At 38.6% G+C, this 13593-nt stretch overlaps 1 protein-coding gene across 1 annotated transcript; it reads left to right on the top strand.

Annotated features, from left to right (window-relative positions):
- The first annotated feature begins 5967 nt into the window (after positions 1-5967).
- LOC123877907 lies at positions 5968-8925 on the top strand. Its single transcript, XM_045924857.1, has 4 exons — positions 5968-6204; positions 6790-6942; positions 7488-7697; positions 8541-8925. Exons 1-4 carry the CDS (start codon positions 6118-6120, stop codon positions 8793-8795), a joined length of 705 nt encoding a protein of 234 aa, XP_045780813.1. The 5' UTR covers positions 5968-6117; the 3' UTR covers positions 8796-8925.
- Positions 8926-13593: the final 4668 nt, after the last annotated feature.

Raw genomic sequence — 13593 nt, 5'->3', positions numbered from 1 at the left:
CCCACCTAGTTTTATTAGGAATAAAAAAAGTTACTGGCCGTTATCAAATAGGTACAATAGCAACCTGAGTAATGAGTAAGTAGGTATAGCATAAGAATAGGTACGTTTATCAGAGTATCAATACCATTACCAAAGTTTCGATTTAAAATTTTAGGCGTTCAAAAATTTTCCTGTGAAAAGAACGATTTCGAATATTCACGTTCTGAAAGAAATTAAATATTTATGTCATCCAACAATACTCGAATACTCGTAGATATGATAAGCATACAAAGTATATTTTAAAAGCCGCAAACAACAAGCCTGCCAGCTGTGTTTCTAAATAAAATGCGATAAAATAAAAAGACTCGGCGACAAAACGTAGATACTTACGTTCATACAATGTTATTGCGAACCAGCTTTTTGTTTCATGAAGCTCTTGTTGCCATGAACTTAAAGTTTAAATTTGAAAATAAATATGTTTCGGAGAGGGCTTAAATAAGTTTGTAGGTTTATACATATTTACCACAAAAGCGGCTCAGAGAGAGATCGCGGGATCCGTTCCCCAGTTTTATTTTTCCAAGCTCTAAATGGAGTCGGTGGGGCATTTAAATAAGCTTCGCCGCCTGAAGTATGGTAATGTTGGTAATACGGGAAGTAAGAATGCGTCAGCGATTCAAACATACGCCATTTTGAATTGATGATATTTTAATTTATACATTTATTTATTTCTTTTTTTAAGAAAAGAAGATCTAACTTAACCTATATCTTATTGAACACTCCTTATAGCCCGCGATTTCGTCCGCGTGATATAATTTAGACCAGATAAGTACTAAAACATCTATCTACATAATTTTACCCGACTGCGGCAAAGCCAAAAGGAAGGGTTATGATTTTAACAGTCTATGTAGGTATGAATGTGTGTAAGTATGTGTGGATGTTTGTATTCAGATTCTGTGTGTTCCATCGTAGTGCCTAAACTACTGCGCCGATTTCAGCGTGTCGCAGTCGGATTTTTGTTTTCAACTTTATCTTGTTAGCTACCTATCTAAAAGTGGACAACAATCTACAATAAATAAAATGAAATAACTAAAAATATTTTTATTCAATTAAGCTTTTACAATTAGGTATTCAAATGCATCCACTATATTATTGCAAATTAACCCAAGGGAGAGCTTTCTTTTAACCTTTTAGATCCTCTATCTCCTATCTCCTACATTATATTCTATCTCCTACATTATAAACTAACAAATACAAGTACATCTATAGGTACATGTACGAAAACTTCAAGTTACAAAGGCAAGGTCGTTTCTTCTATGAAAATCTATTGCCTAAAACAATTAATGTAGCCATGAAATCTAAAACCTCGAGCTCCTGCTACGTTGCTACGTAAGTACCTAAGTTGCTAAAAACTATGAAATGAAAGCAAAAAGGTAGCAAAACTATCACTATGGAAATCTAATGCCGAAAAAAATTAACAGCCATGAAAATCGTAAATACTTATATCAAAATATCGTAGCTACTGCTACGTTGCTACGTAGGTACCTAACTACCTACCTAAGTTGCTACGCATTAAATCTACTCGATTTTTTTTTACTTTGATGAATTGATGTACCTACTAAGGCTAGGTAGGACTTGCAAAAGTGATCTGGATTTGTAGGTACCATTTTTTTTTTGTTGGCCAGCACTTTCAGAAAAGGCCCAAAAATGAATGGAACTTGAAATCTCCTTTAATAATTTTTTCTACCAGTTTAAAATTCTTTTGGGTAATCAATCGGTTGATAGGTTTTTTTAACTCAAAGTTAAGGTGTCCACTTTGGGCACACCTCCCCTAAGTACCTATCCATACGTATAACTACGTTTTGGATAAGTAAGTAACCAAACAGTAAACCAACGAGCACATGAAAGGACCGATACCTAAACAGCTGCCGGCGTCTTTGTACCATAATTAGTAACAAATTATGACAAAAACGTGACAAGACAAGATGTCTCCCTTTCTCGCCGCCGCGCTCGACCGTGGCGAAGTAGCTGAACTATAATGATCAGCTAATTAAACACATATTTCTTTGCCGATCACTTACTCTGGGAATTTTAAAACATCTACCTATGTTTATATTCCATATCTATATAGAAAAAGCCGTTAAATTCAAAAAATATTTTAAGAGTTATCGCCAAAAATATTGGAAATTTAGAAAAACTGATGTTCCTAAATAAAGTTTCCAAGCTAAAAACTAACTAAAAACTTTGGTCCTCCGTGGCATTCTTTTTTATAAACATTAGTTTTTCACCATATTTGTGGTGACAACTTTAAAACTACTCGTATTTTTGCAGTTATCGAGATTTTTTAGATAATTTAATTAATGAAATTTACCTAGTTAATTTAAGAACAGTACTTACTTAGAAGTATGAAATTTTGCAAACGGGTTTTCTTTATATAACAAAGACGCTAAAAGTCACTGAGCCTAAGTAATGTCAGTAAAACAAGTGTAAATTAAAAATTTATAACACCCCCGACAAGTGAAAGTTACAGTAACGAGAAAAAAGCTGATAACTTTCAAACGGCTGAACCGATTTTCTTGGATGATAGCTAAAAACACTCTCGATCAAGCCACCTTTCAAACAAAAAAAACTAAATTAAAATCGGTTCATTAGTTTAGGAGCTACGATGCCACAGACAGATACACAGATACACACGTTAAACTTATAACACCCCTCTTTTTGGGTCGGGGGTTAATAAGTAGGATTTTTTAAGAATTATTAGCACAGACGTAAATATAACTGCCTGCTGCCATAGAAGTCATTATGGGTCCTGTAGATCGAAATAATCTTTAGGGTCCGGCGGGTCATCCATCACGGCTCAGGTGTCGACGCCAACGGAACTAAATACGTGTCACTAACCGGTAATGTGCCGTGAAATTACAATACTTACGTATTGTGTGAACCAGTTTGCTTGTGAGGTTAATGATTGATTGATCTATTTGTAAAGAGAAACTGACTGACTGGCACATCAAAGTGTTAATCAAACAGCTAGTTGTAGAAAAGTGTAGGAATTGGGAATTTTGCGTGAAGAATTTCTTTATAAGAAAGAGCCCCTCAGGATTAGATACATAATTTTTGAGCCTATGAGTGGGTGTTAATATTAAAATACCTAAGTAAGTACATTAAAAATTTAGGATTATTATTATGGAGCTAAGAATTAGGAACTATTATTATTAACATATGCCTAATTGCACTGCCGCTGCCATAGAAGTCATTATGGGTCCTGTACATCGAAATAATCTTTAGGGTCCGGCGGGTCATCCATCACGGCTCAGGTGTCGACGCCAACGGAACTAAATACGTGTCACTAACCGGTAATGTGCCGTGAAATTACAATACTTATTGTGTGGTTTCTGATTGATTGATCTATTTATAACGAGAAACTGACTGACTGGCAAATCAACGTGTTGATCAAACAGTTAGCTGTAGAAATTTGGAATATTACATGAACATTTTGTTTATAAGAACGACTCCTCAGAAATACACTGAGCCTCTACTCAATAATACTCAAAATTAATAACTAAGTGCGTTAAAAAATTAGGATTATTCAGCAGTTAGGAATTAGGTATAACTTGCACCGAATAATCGTATTGTCTGATATCATATACCTACTTACGAGTAGAAGTCATTATGGGCACGGTAATATTACCGTGTTATGGGTCTAGGGTCCGGCGGGTCATCCATCACGGCTCAGGTGTCGACGCCTACGGAACTAAATAAGTACGTGTCATTACCGGTAATAAATAAATGAATAATTATTCGTTTATTTTGGACTAGATAGCGCAAACACAGAACACAGGATGCAAACCAGCAACATACAGAGAAAAAATACAAATACTCACAAAATAATGTGTCGTGAAATTACTTATTTTGTTTGTCTATGTGATTAAGTAGTTAAGTATTATATTTTGATTCGCACTCTATCTAAATATAAAGGCAAAGGTGACTGACTGATTTATCAACGCACAGCTCAAACTATTGGATGGGTTATTAGATCAGATTAGATAGATTAGTATCATGTATCATTAGTTAGATACCTATTAAACAAACTAAGTCGTTGTTACACCAACAAAATCGGTCAAGTTCGAGTTGGACTCGAACACGAAGGGTCCCGTATCATCGTACCAGACAAAAAAACTAAGTATTTATTTATTTCAATTTTCATGGTGACCATTTTTAAATTTTTACTATTTTTGTTATTATAGCGACAACAGAAATACATATTCTGTGAAAATTTCAACTCTCTATCTATTACGGTTCACGAGATACTGTTCCGTAACTAACAGATAGACGGACAGCGGAGGCTTAGTAATAGCCATTTGCTCGCTTCGGGTACAGGACTTTTTTTTTTTTAATTTACAGAGCCACAGCGAAAACGCTTGGCTGCAATCAGACTTGCTAGCAAGTGATGATGCGGCTTACGATTGAGCGCGCTTGCCTAGAAAAGAACCCTAAAAAAAGATTCCGACAAATTGAGAACCTCCTCCTTTTTTGAAAGTCGGTTAAAAACAAGCAATCTACACCATCAATCAACCATTATAAACCGATAGACATCACAATCGCATTCCCATAGCAATCGATCGCTCGTTAGATACGTGATCCGGGCCCGCCCTCCGCGTCACGGGCGAGGCTGCGGGGCAATTACTAGCGATACGGAGAATAATTGAAAGGGGATCGCTTTCTAATTGATTGTTTCTGCCTCACTGATTGATATGATAGAACGATTATTGACGCCCACGTATGCGACGATCTAATTACCCACCTAGCTACTGGAGGGGACGTAATGATTGGTCTAAACTAGAACAACCACTGAATTAGTCTATAGAGGAGCCAACTAAAATCATAACCCTTCCTTTCGGCTTTGCCGTAGTCGGGTAATAAGTAGGTAGGACAAACTAATATTATCAAACTAGCGTGGATCGTTTAGTTTTTCTTAAATCCCTTAAATTAAAATTAAAACTTAAGGTAAAACTTAATATATTTAGGTAATAAAAAAAACCAAGTTAAGTGCGAGTCAGACTCGCGCACCGAGGGTTCCGTACTCGGGTATTTTCCGACATTTTGCAGTTGAAACCGAAAACTATATTGTCTATAAAAATAAATAAAAATCTGTTTTATGTACTTACTTTGAAAAATTGAAAATACCAAGTAATTTTATTTGTTCATGAACACATTTCAATTTTTTTGTGATGTAACCACAAATCCAGGGTTTTCGAAATTTTTATTACTTACTTTAGGACAACCAGATTAATTAAGTCAATTATAGGTAGGTATAATACTAATCCCATTACCTAATTTTTAGAATAAATCTGTACAGGAATTCCCGCCACATTTGACATTAAACGCTGCGTTCAGAAACCGCTTATTTCGTTCATTCCAACGTTCCGTTTCACTTGCCGTGTGATCAAAGCGGCTGCGTTGACGTCGGCGCAGTATAACTTAGATTTACAGCTTACGGAAGCTAATTAGGTGGGAGTGGGAGGAACGGAACGTGGCTCACGGATCGCTGGTATCGCGCCGCGCGTTCAACGGAACGTGACTGTTTTAGTTTTAACGCTTTCGGTTACGAGGGTGAGACTATACTTGGGTATAATATTAATGTGCAGTAAATTCTTGGCTGTTAAACCCCTACGGCGCAGGAATGCATGCATGAAGTTTTATCATGGAGCATTTGTGTGCATCCTCTTTTTCTAGGGTTCCGTTCCTACCTAACCCCGACCCGACCCATGCCCGTATTACTTTAAGCCTAACCTGTCCATCTGTCCGTCCGGCTTCACCTCTATTGGCAGTCATCAATTAATGTTACCTACATTAGATGCTAGGTAGGCTATGAAACGACTAGGTTTCTTTAATTTCACATCACCCCAAAACTCTGCTGAAGTTGAATAGTGGGTGAAATCCTTTAAAACGAATGGATAAAAATATCTATCATTCTAAATTCGGATTTGAAACTTCAAAGACTAGTTTTATTGACAACTTGATGTTTGAAATTTATTTTTATACTTTATTGATGTTTATTGGAAATAAAATTAATAAAAATGTTTGTGACACCAGTGAAGCAATTTTAGGGATATCTTGGAGCCAGTACAATGGTATATTGTGATGATGAACGCGTACGCCGCCGCTGCAGCGGGCTTGGCACTCATTGTGTTGGTCCTGTTGGTTCTCTGGAAGTTCAGGAGATCTAAGGTGAGTATCGTTTATCCAGTGATCTATCGGAGCTGGTATAATGATATTCTGTGATGATGAACGCGTAAGCTTGGCACTCATTGTGTTGATTGATCCTGTTGATTCGTTCGAGGAGATCTAAGGTGACTTCTTGTTCTATCCTTTAGTAGAATTATAATAATGACCTAGACATATTTTTATTAGTTTTCATGGCGGCCATTTTGAAATTCTTATTACTTACTAGCTGACGCCCAGGACTTCGTCCGCGTGGGTTTAGCTTTTTCAAAATCCCGTGGGAATTCTTTGATTTTATCTCCATTCCGAATTTCAACCAAATCCGTCTTGTGGTTTTCGCGTGAAGGAGTAACAAACATACACACACACACACACACTTTCGCTTTTATAATATTAGTGTGATTTGTTGTTATAGCGGCAATATTACACATTCTGTGAATATTTCAACTCTGTTACGGTTCACGAGATACGGCCCACTGACAGACAGACGGACGGAATAGAGTCTTAGTAATAGGGTCCCGTTGGCAGCCTTCGGCTACGGAACCCTGATAGTCATGCTTTTAATGTTTCACTATTGCAATTATTTTGCAGCCACCTGAACAACCTTGCCTACCATCTTGCACGCCTGTGCAGCTGGTGCACAAACTGTGTCCTCACAACAACGTGGTGCAGCGGTTCGAGGTGGAGAAGAAGGACAGCCTCGACGAGCACCTCGACGCTCTTACTAGGAAACTTGCTGAGAAAGTTAGTATTATTCTCCTTTCTTTATCCTGAGGGAAATCCGTCATGGACCACACTGTGAAGGGGGAGGGCAACTCCCTCTCCACGTTCCCCATCCTCACCATCTCCCTCGCCCGTCACCAAGCTGGACAGGCGAGAAACCAGTGGGGCAGCCAGTGATTGAATAGGTGATGAAACAGTCATCACCAACCACCCAACACAGTCACACCTTCCACTCCTGGAGCAAAGCCCCACGGGTGCGTCTACTGTGCCCTCTGCTCGGGATACTTAGAGGGACGCGCGGTCAAAACCCCGCGACTAACAATATTCCATGAAGAGAAACTGTCAACCATGTTACCAGGGTTCACCGGCACAAGCACTGCTGTTACCCACAACACTCAGCCATACGGAGAAGATACTTGGCTAACTAACTTGTATCTGAGTTAAAAAATCTAGTGCCTATGACATTTCCTCTTCCGTTTACCTCTGAAATATAAAAATAGAGTAGGTATTATGTTTTGTATTTCAGAGGAAAAGAATTGCAAGACTCCTTTCTGTTTATTTCCTAGGAGGGTCGCCTCCATATGTCTAAATACAAGATCCGGGAGACTCAAGACGAGATCCAAAGCCTTCACGCCATAGACCACGATGTCAGAGCGAAGTATCGTGAGATCATGGATGCTCTGCGATCAGATTTGATGTCCAATGAGAAAGAGTGTAAGAAGCTACAAGAACAGATCGAGTGGGTGTCGCGACGTCGAGCGGAATTGAGGGATGAGGTAGGTAATTGTTTTGCTTTTATGTCCCCATTACTCAAGGCTATAAATCGCAATAATATAGAAATAACCGGCCAAGTGCGAGTCGGACTACCACATGAAGGGTTCCACCGCCAAGAAACAACCTCTTTTTAGGGTTCCGTACCTCAAAAGGAAAAACGGAACCCTTATAGGATCACTTTGTTGTCTGTTTGTATGTCTGTCCGTCCGTCCGTCCGTCGTGTCTGTCAAGAAAACCTATTGACCTAGATCCCGTTGACCCAGAATCATGAAATTTGGCAGGCAGGTAGGTCTTATAGCACAAGTACAGGAATAAATCTGAAACTGCGAATTTGTGGTGACATCATTTAAAGAAAATTAAAATGTGTTTCAATTTTCAAAGTAAGATAACTATACAAAGGGGGGTATCATATGAAAGGGTTTTACTTGTTCATTCTAAAACAGATTTTTATTTATTTTTATGTATAATAGTTTTTGATTTATCGTGCAAAATCTTGGAAAAAATACCCGAGTACATAACCCTCTGCGCAGGTCTGACTCGCACTTGCCGTTTTTTTTAACTTTCATAGTTGCCATTTAAACATTTTTACTATATCCGTCCCGTCCCGTTGGCATCCTAACGGGTACGGAAGCCATACCTAGGTAACTACTTATACCTACCTTGTACCGCTTTCAATTTAGTGCGCTTCCATCCGCGCTCTATTACTTAGGTAAGCTTAATGAAAACTGCCATACCAAGTTAGCCCGCTTCCATCTTAGACTGCATCATAACTTACCACCAGGTCAGATTGCGGTTAAGGGCTAACTTGTATATGAATTTAAAAAAATTAAAGATGTTTTTTCTAGGTGCGTCGAGGTCAGCAGCTATACGGCGATGCAGCCTTGGAACTGGCGACGAATCTGGCTGAACTCCAACGCGGTCGCTGTGCGGTGAATCACAAAGTCACAGATAAGCCACAAGAGCTCTCTTCACACAGCCTGAGGCTGCGTAAGGAGCCACACCTGCCTAGAGCCTCCCACGTCGATTCCCTGGTCATGAAATCATCGCCTCGTCTGTCTAACGAGTCAATGAGTTTTTTCAGACATACCGAGGATGCGTAAGCTGCTAGGCATATTATGGTCATGGATATATTAATTTTTGATAAAATTGAGCTGTGCTTTTATATTCTGTTGGAATTTTTGATATGTTTTAATTTATTGTCTATTTTTAATACACCTTTATTGTATGATATCGGTTTATGTTTTATTTTGCTACTTACGAAAGTACCAGTACCTACTCTCCTTAGCTCTATTGAGTTACGCTTACACTCAATTCCAGGCAATTTAATTACCTAAGTCAAATAGGTACGACGTCACGACCACATTAACTGCAATGCACTTATTGCTCCAGATTGACCCATAAGGTACCTAGTTGCTGAGGAACAATTGCTTAAAAAATTGCCCATGTAAGCGCACCATTTAGAGAGCTTATATAGTAGGTATAGGTAATCGTAGAAAAGCTCCAAAAAACGATCTTTGTGCATCGCAAAGCTGCGAAAGGTATCAAATCTGCTGAAAGCCTCCGAAGTCCTCATTCCGTCACATTCTAACATTTCAACTCATAATTTTAGGTAACAATGAATATTTTTATGTTCATAAAAACTTCCCGAAATCTCCCGACGTGCCTAAAGAGATTTTTATTTCAAAAATATATTTAGAAGTCAGAGTTAATTGAACCCTAAAAAAAGCTCCAAAAACGAACTTTGTGCATCGTAACTGCGAAAGGTATCAAATCTGCTGAAAGCCTCCGAAGTCCTCAAAATTTTGTCATATTCTAACATTTCAACTCATAATTTTAGGTAGCAATGAATATTTTTATGTTCATAAAAACTTCCCGAAATCTCCCAACGTGCCTAAAGAAATTAATATTTCAAAAATATAATATTTAGAACTTCTAAATATTATATTTTTGAAAATTCTAAATTAGAAGTCAGAGTTGATTGAGACCTAAATATTCGCCTGATCAATCTGATCTTTTCTGAACAAAAACATAATCAAGTTAACGACACATTAATAAACGCAACGTGTCCAAAGCACGAGACAAAACCACGACCGATCCTTCCCGTCCCCCTTCCCATATCTCCCGTTAATTCAGAGGGTTAAAATCTCCGAAAAAGTGAGCACTTGCCTTGTTTACAAGGTTTTAGATTTTAATTTAGATTGGGGTCGCCATTTTTGCGCGCGAAACGACGTAAACGTCATCGTGTGTGGCGGGAAATATTGGGTTCTTTTTCATACGCGGTTTGGTTCATGGGTGCTTTATGAGGGGACGGTGAGGCCATTAAAATCGCATTCGTATGTGATCACCTAATACAATATCATCAAGTCCACACCGGGGGTGCTTTTGTGAATAATTTCTCGGCAATCTGCTCCCGTTTGCGTCGGGATTTTATTATAATTCTGTAATTATTGTAGGACGAAGATAACTTGATTAAGTAGGTATCAAAAATCTAAAAAGGCTTATCAAAGTGATAAATTATTATAGTATAATAGGTAGGTAATAGTTACTTAGAGAAATAGGAATATTGAGTATAGAATATTGAGTCTGACCTATTATTTTAAATCTCAATTATAGGAAATACGAAAGTTCGCAACTTCTTTAACCCCTTAATGCATTGTACAGCGGCAGAGATACTTAGCTGTAGCACAAAATTAACCCGCTTTCATCTTAAACTCCATCATCACTTGCCACCAGGTGAGATAACAGTCAGGGGCTAATTTAAAAAAAAGAGTTTATATATACTATAGACAACCACATACGTGGAAATAAAAAACAAATATCAAGCTTTTTAATTAAGCCCACGAACAAGAGTGACATCTGTGCTTTTTAACCGACAGGCCACTATTTTGTCTGTTTGTTAGTTCTCACGCACACTTGTTCCGCCGGGGGATGTTTGTAATTGGATCTACAAACACTTGTCTCTATGTCAATACACTTGTCAAATTGATTTGATTGCTAATGGTAATGGGGTAGTTTTTAAACTCCGGATAATTGGTTAGGAGTGAGCCAGAACTTGGCATTATTGCTACATTTAAATGATGTGTTTTTAAACAATATTAGCCATTTGAATCATGACTAACATTCCCCTTTCCCCTCCAACTAAGCGTAAAGCTTGTGCTAGGAGTGGGTACGACAATTATAGTGCAACGGGTGGAGTTTGAACCGTCGACCTTTCGGATTTCAGTCCACTCCTATAACCGTTGAGCTATTGAGGCTTCAATTAAATGGTGAAATTATTACTATCCTTCACAGTGATTTCACAGGCTATTTTTCACGGAAAGTGATTTTCAATATTCGCCGTTTGCTACATTATTTTCAATGATCAAGGTCAACAGCATTGATATTTCACAGATGGTTTTTCATATTGAAAAGGTAATTTTCACACTTATGATTGAAATGCGAAAATTCGTACAGTTAAATATCACTTTCTTTAACGGTTAAGGAAAACATCGTAAGGAAACTTGCATGCCTGAGTTCTCCATAATGTTCTCAAAGGTGTGTGAAGTCTGCCAATCCGCACTTGGCCAGCGTAGCGCATTAACGCCTAAGGCCTTCTCATTCCGAGAGTAGAGTCAGTAGAGGGCCTGTGGCCAGTAGAGTCAGTATAGGGCCTTGGGCCGGTAGGTTGATCTTGCTGGTTCTTCTCGGTAGGAACGGCATTCCGAACCAGTGGTAGATTATTTTGACGATTCAAAAGCACTTGTAAGAGTCTAATTAAATAAATAAAAAATTGGTTGTCTGTAAAGTCGGTTTACTGACGATAGTTGAACGTGACAACAAAGGCCGATTGTGCTTCTTTGTCGCTCGTTCCGCGCTCTCGCTTGCACTTCAAGCCTTACATGGAACGCCTCAGAGCGAGGTAACGCCGCATGAGTCATGTTTTTTCGTGCGTGCAGCCGGCTCTATCGAATTATAAGACGTTGTCACGTCAATATTTTGAATTTGAATGATGGTGATGAAAATAAAAGGCACTTGCCGTGAACGATACAAACAAAATTAAAATCCTAGGTTTTAAAAACCACTAACGTTTTTGCGCTTTTTCCTTCGGACTCCAGCGAGAGCTCACCAAAAGCAAATTTATTTTTGTGTAACGCAGAAATGAAGAGCGCGGCGCGAGCTGTAAATAAAATAAAAATGTAAATGACGTCCCCCGCCCGCGGCCCGTGCCAATGTGCGGCCGGCTTTACACAGCGGCTCTCAAACTGTGGAATTAACCCGTCTTCACCTCACAAGTCTGAGTACAAGGCAAGGTTAAGAAAAAAACCGGCCAAGCGCGAGTCAGACTCGTGCACCGAGGGTTCCATACTCGGGTATTTTTCCCGACATTTTGCACGATAAATCAAAAACTATCATGCATAAAAATAAATAAAAATCTGTTTTACAATCTACGGATGAAGCCCTTTCATATCATATGATGTCCTACATGGTATATGTAGTTATCTTACTTTGAGAATTGAAACACATTTTTTTTTAATGATGTAACCACAAATTCACGGTTTTCGGATTTATTCCTTTACTTGCGCTATGAGACTTACCTACCTGCCAAATTTCATGACTCTAGTTCAACGGGAAGTACCCTATAGGTTTTCTTGACAGACACGACGGACAGACAGACAGACAGACGACAAAGTGATCCTATAAGGGTACCGTTTTTCCTTTTGAGGTACAGAACCTTAAAAATCGCAATTTCTTCTTTGTGGTTACAATCTTGACGAGCGGTCGTGGTCGTTATTACAATGCTGTGGCACGCTTAACAATGCGTCTCCATTCCTCTCTGATGATTGCCTTCCTCGTGCATTCATGTAAGGCGACGTCCATCGCAGCCCTCACTCACAAGTCTGTCCTTCACTCACTTGGTTTCTGTGTTGGTGTATTTATCTGTAAATGATGGAGGAGGAAGAGCGGGGACCCTGAGATAAAGGTTTTGCAAACTTGCTTCAAGGTCCCCGAGACACTAATATATGTAAAAAGACCTATTTAAAGATAAAATATGTAAATCATTTAAATAATTTACGTTAGTAAAGATGCTTATCTAACATTTCATAGAATGAAAAATTTTAATCATCAAAAATTAAAACCGCATTTCCAAAACTTTGAGAACCACTTTAAAAATTTCCCCACTCGTAATAAGCGCATTAAGGACGAAAAAAATTTAAACTCGCCGCGTCCCGAAACTTTTCGCGTTTTCTTTTTAGGGTTCCGCACCTCAAAAGAAAAAAGGAACCCTTATAGGGTCACTTTGTTGTCTGTCTGTCTGTCAAGGACACGTATAGGGTACTTCTCGGTTCCCGTTGACCTAGAATCATGAAATTTGGCAGGTAGGTAGGTAGGTCTTATAGCACAAATAAAGGAAAAATTCGAAAACCGTGAATTTGTGGTTACTTCACAAAAAAAAATGTGTTCACGAAAAAATTAATTTACTAAATCAGATATAGATGTCGCAGTCCGTCATTAACTTGCAGTGTTCCACACAAAAGTGTTAAACATACAGTGGACCCCCGGTAATCCGGCCCCTGACTAATCCGGCACCCCCTGTAATCCAACATGCTATTATTATTGAATTTACTAAAGACATACATAGTGAAGTGTGATTTGGACTTCAGAGTATCTATAACATAATATACCTACCTATCTAGAATCCTATTATTGTATCTGTAATTTGTCGGATTACAAGGTAACTACTCTTTTGTAAAAAAAATCCGGACTATAGGGGGTCTTAGGTAGTACTCTATAATCCGACAAATTCGATAATTCGACAATGTCCTGCAAAACGTTTGTCGGATTACCGGGGGTCCACTGTATATGTATTATCTTGCACGATGGTACGGAACTCTCTGTGTGCGAGTCCGACTTGCACTA

This window comes from Maniola jurtina, chromosome 24, assembly GCF_905333055.1.
Source record: "Maniola jurtina chromosome 24, ilManJurt1.1, whole genome shotgun sequence".
NCBI lineage: Eukaryota > Metazoa > Arthropoda > Insecta > Lepidoptera > Nymphalidae > Maniola > Maniola jurtina.
Note: the sequence above shows the minus strand (reverse complement) of the source record. Positions and strands in the feature narration are given on the sequence as shown.